The 1387-nt window shown below is 33.7% G+C and overlaps 1 protein-coding gene across 1 annotated transcript; it reads left to right on the forward strand.

Moving 5' to 3' along the window:
* Positions 1-362: 362 nt before the first annotated feature.
* LOC107470864 (probable calcium-binding protein CML15) lies at positions 363-985 on the forward strand. Its single transcript, XM_016090286.3, has one exon. The coding sequence runs from the start codon at positions 473-475 to the stop codon at positions 983-985; it is 513 nt and encodes a 170-aa protein (XP_015945772.1). The 5' UTR covers positions 363-472.
* The last annotated feature ends 402 nt before the right edge of the window (positions 986-1387 follow it).

The following is a 1387-nucleotide window of genomic DNA, read 5'->3' on the forward strand; positions in this document are numbered from 1 at the left end:
ATTTGATGCGGTACTAGATCACTATATATATAAGACGTCGAATTTTAAATATTTATTTTAACTAACAAATAAGACACCAATTCAAGTTGATTACGCATAAGAATCCTTACCATGAACCAAATGTAGCCCGCCCTACACCCCTAATCAAAAAGGCAAGTTAAAAACACGCTTTCTGTTCTTCCATTTTAGCCTATGACTTTGATACCACGACAAAAATAGAATTCAAAACAATTCCCTGAAAAAAGAATTATATATACAAACAAAATCTTCATTGAAAATTATGGTGGGTGGTATTTGGGTGATTAAAAGTGAGAAAACTCACTTTTTTTTTCATTCAAATCCTAACCCAATGCCATCAATTTTCATTTCATGAATCTACATCATGATGTGGTGTATACTTACGTAAGATTGAATCTATTTCCTTGATAGAATAATCGCTTCAAGGAAATTGAAATCATCATCATAACCAAAAATGGCATCAGAATACGATGATCAACTCGGTTGTTTACGTGAAATCTTTTCAAGATTCGACATGGACAACGACGGTAGCTTAACGATTCTAGAACTTGCCGCGCTCTTGCGTTCTCTAGGGATCAATCCCATGGGAAACCAGATCCACTTGTTGTGGACGAACATGGATGTTAACGGCAACGGCTATGTCGAATTTGATGAGTTAGCTTCAGCAATCTTGCCAGATCTAAAGAACGAAGACGAAGATTATTTGTTAAGAGATCATCATGCATTGCTCCTAACTGTCTTCAATTCATTTGATCATGACAGCGATGGATACATATCGGCGCTGGAGCTGGCGACGGCGATGGCAAAGATAGGGCAGCCGCTCACGTATGGGGAGCTCAGGGAGATGATCACGGCGGCCAGAGACGACGGAGACGGTGCCATTTGTTTCAATGAATTTGCTTCTGTTATGATTAGGTCAAAATCTGGATTGTTGGGTCTTGCATTGTTGTTGTCCGGAGACGAGTAAATTATTCGAATTCTGTACAAATTTACATACAGTTGTCTTCATATAAAGTTGGTATTTAAAAAAAGGTTAAATAATTTAATATATTTAACTAAATTGTAATCTATCAATTATTAATTACCAACTTCATATAAAAATAACTAGTCGTAAATTGTTACCTTTCAAATCTTCTTAATGTTTTCTTGATTATTAAATAGAGTATTAAAACACAGTTTTTTTTTTCAATATTCAAAAATAATATTGATTTTATCTGTGTTTTATTACTTTGTTTAATTTAGTGTTAGGAGAATGTGTTTGAAGGATTTTAAAGATGTATTATTATTACTTTTCTTTTGTGTTTCTCCATTGAGATTTTACCTAATGTAACATAAATGACTACTAAAATTATCTATTTACATTAAGGCG

The sequence above is a fragment of the Arachis duranensis genome, chromosome 10, assembly GCF_000817695.3.
Source record: "Arachis duranensis cultivar V14167 chromosome 10, aradu.V14167.gnm2.J7QH, whole genome shotgun sequence".
Classification (NCBI taxonomy): domain Eukaryota; kingdom Viridiplantae; phylum Streptophyta; class Magnoliopsida; order Fabales; family Fabaceae; genus Arachis; species Arachis duranensis.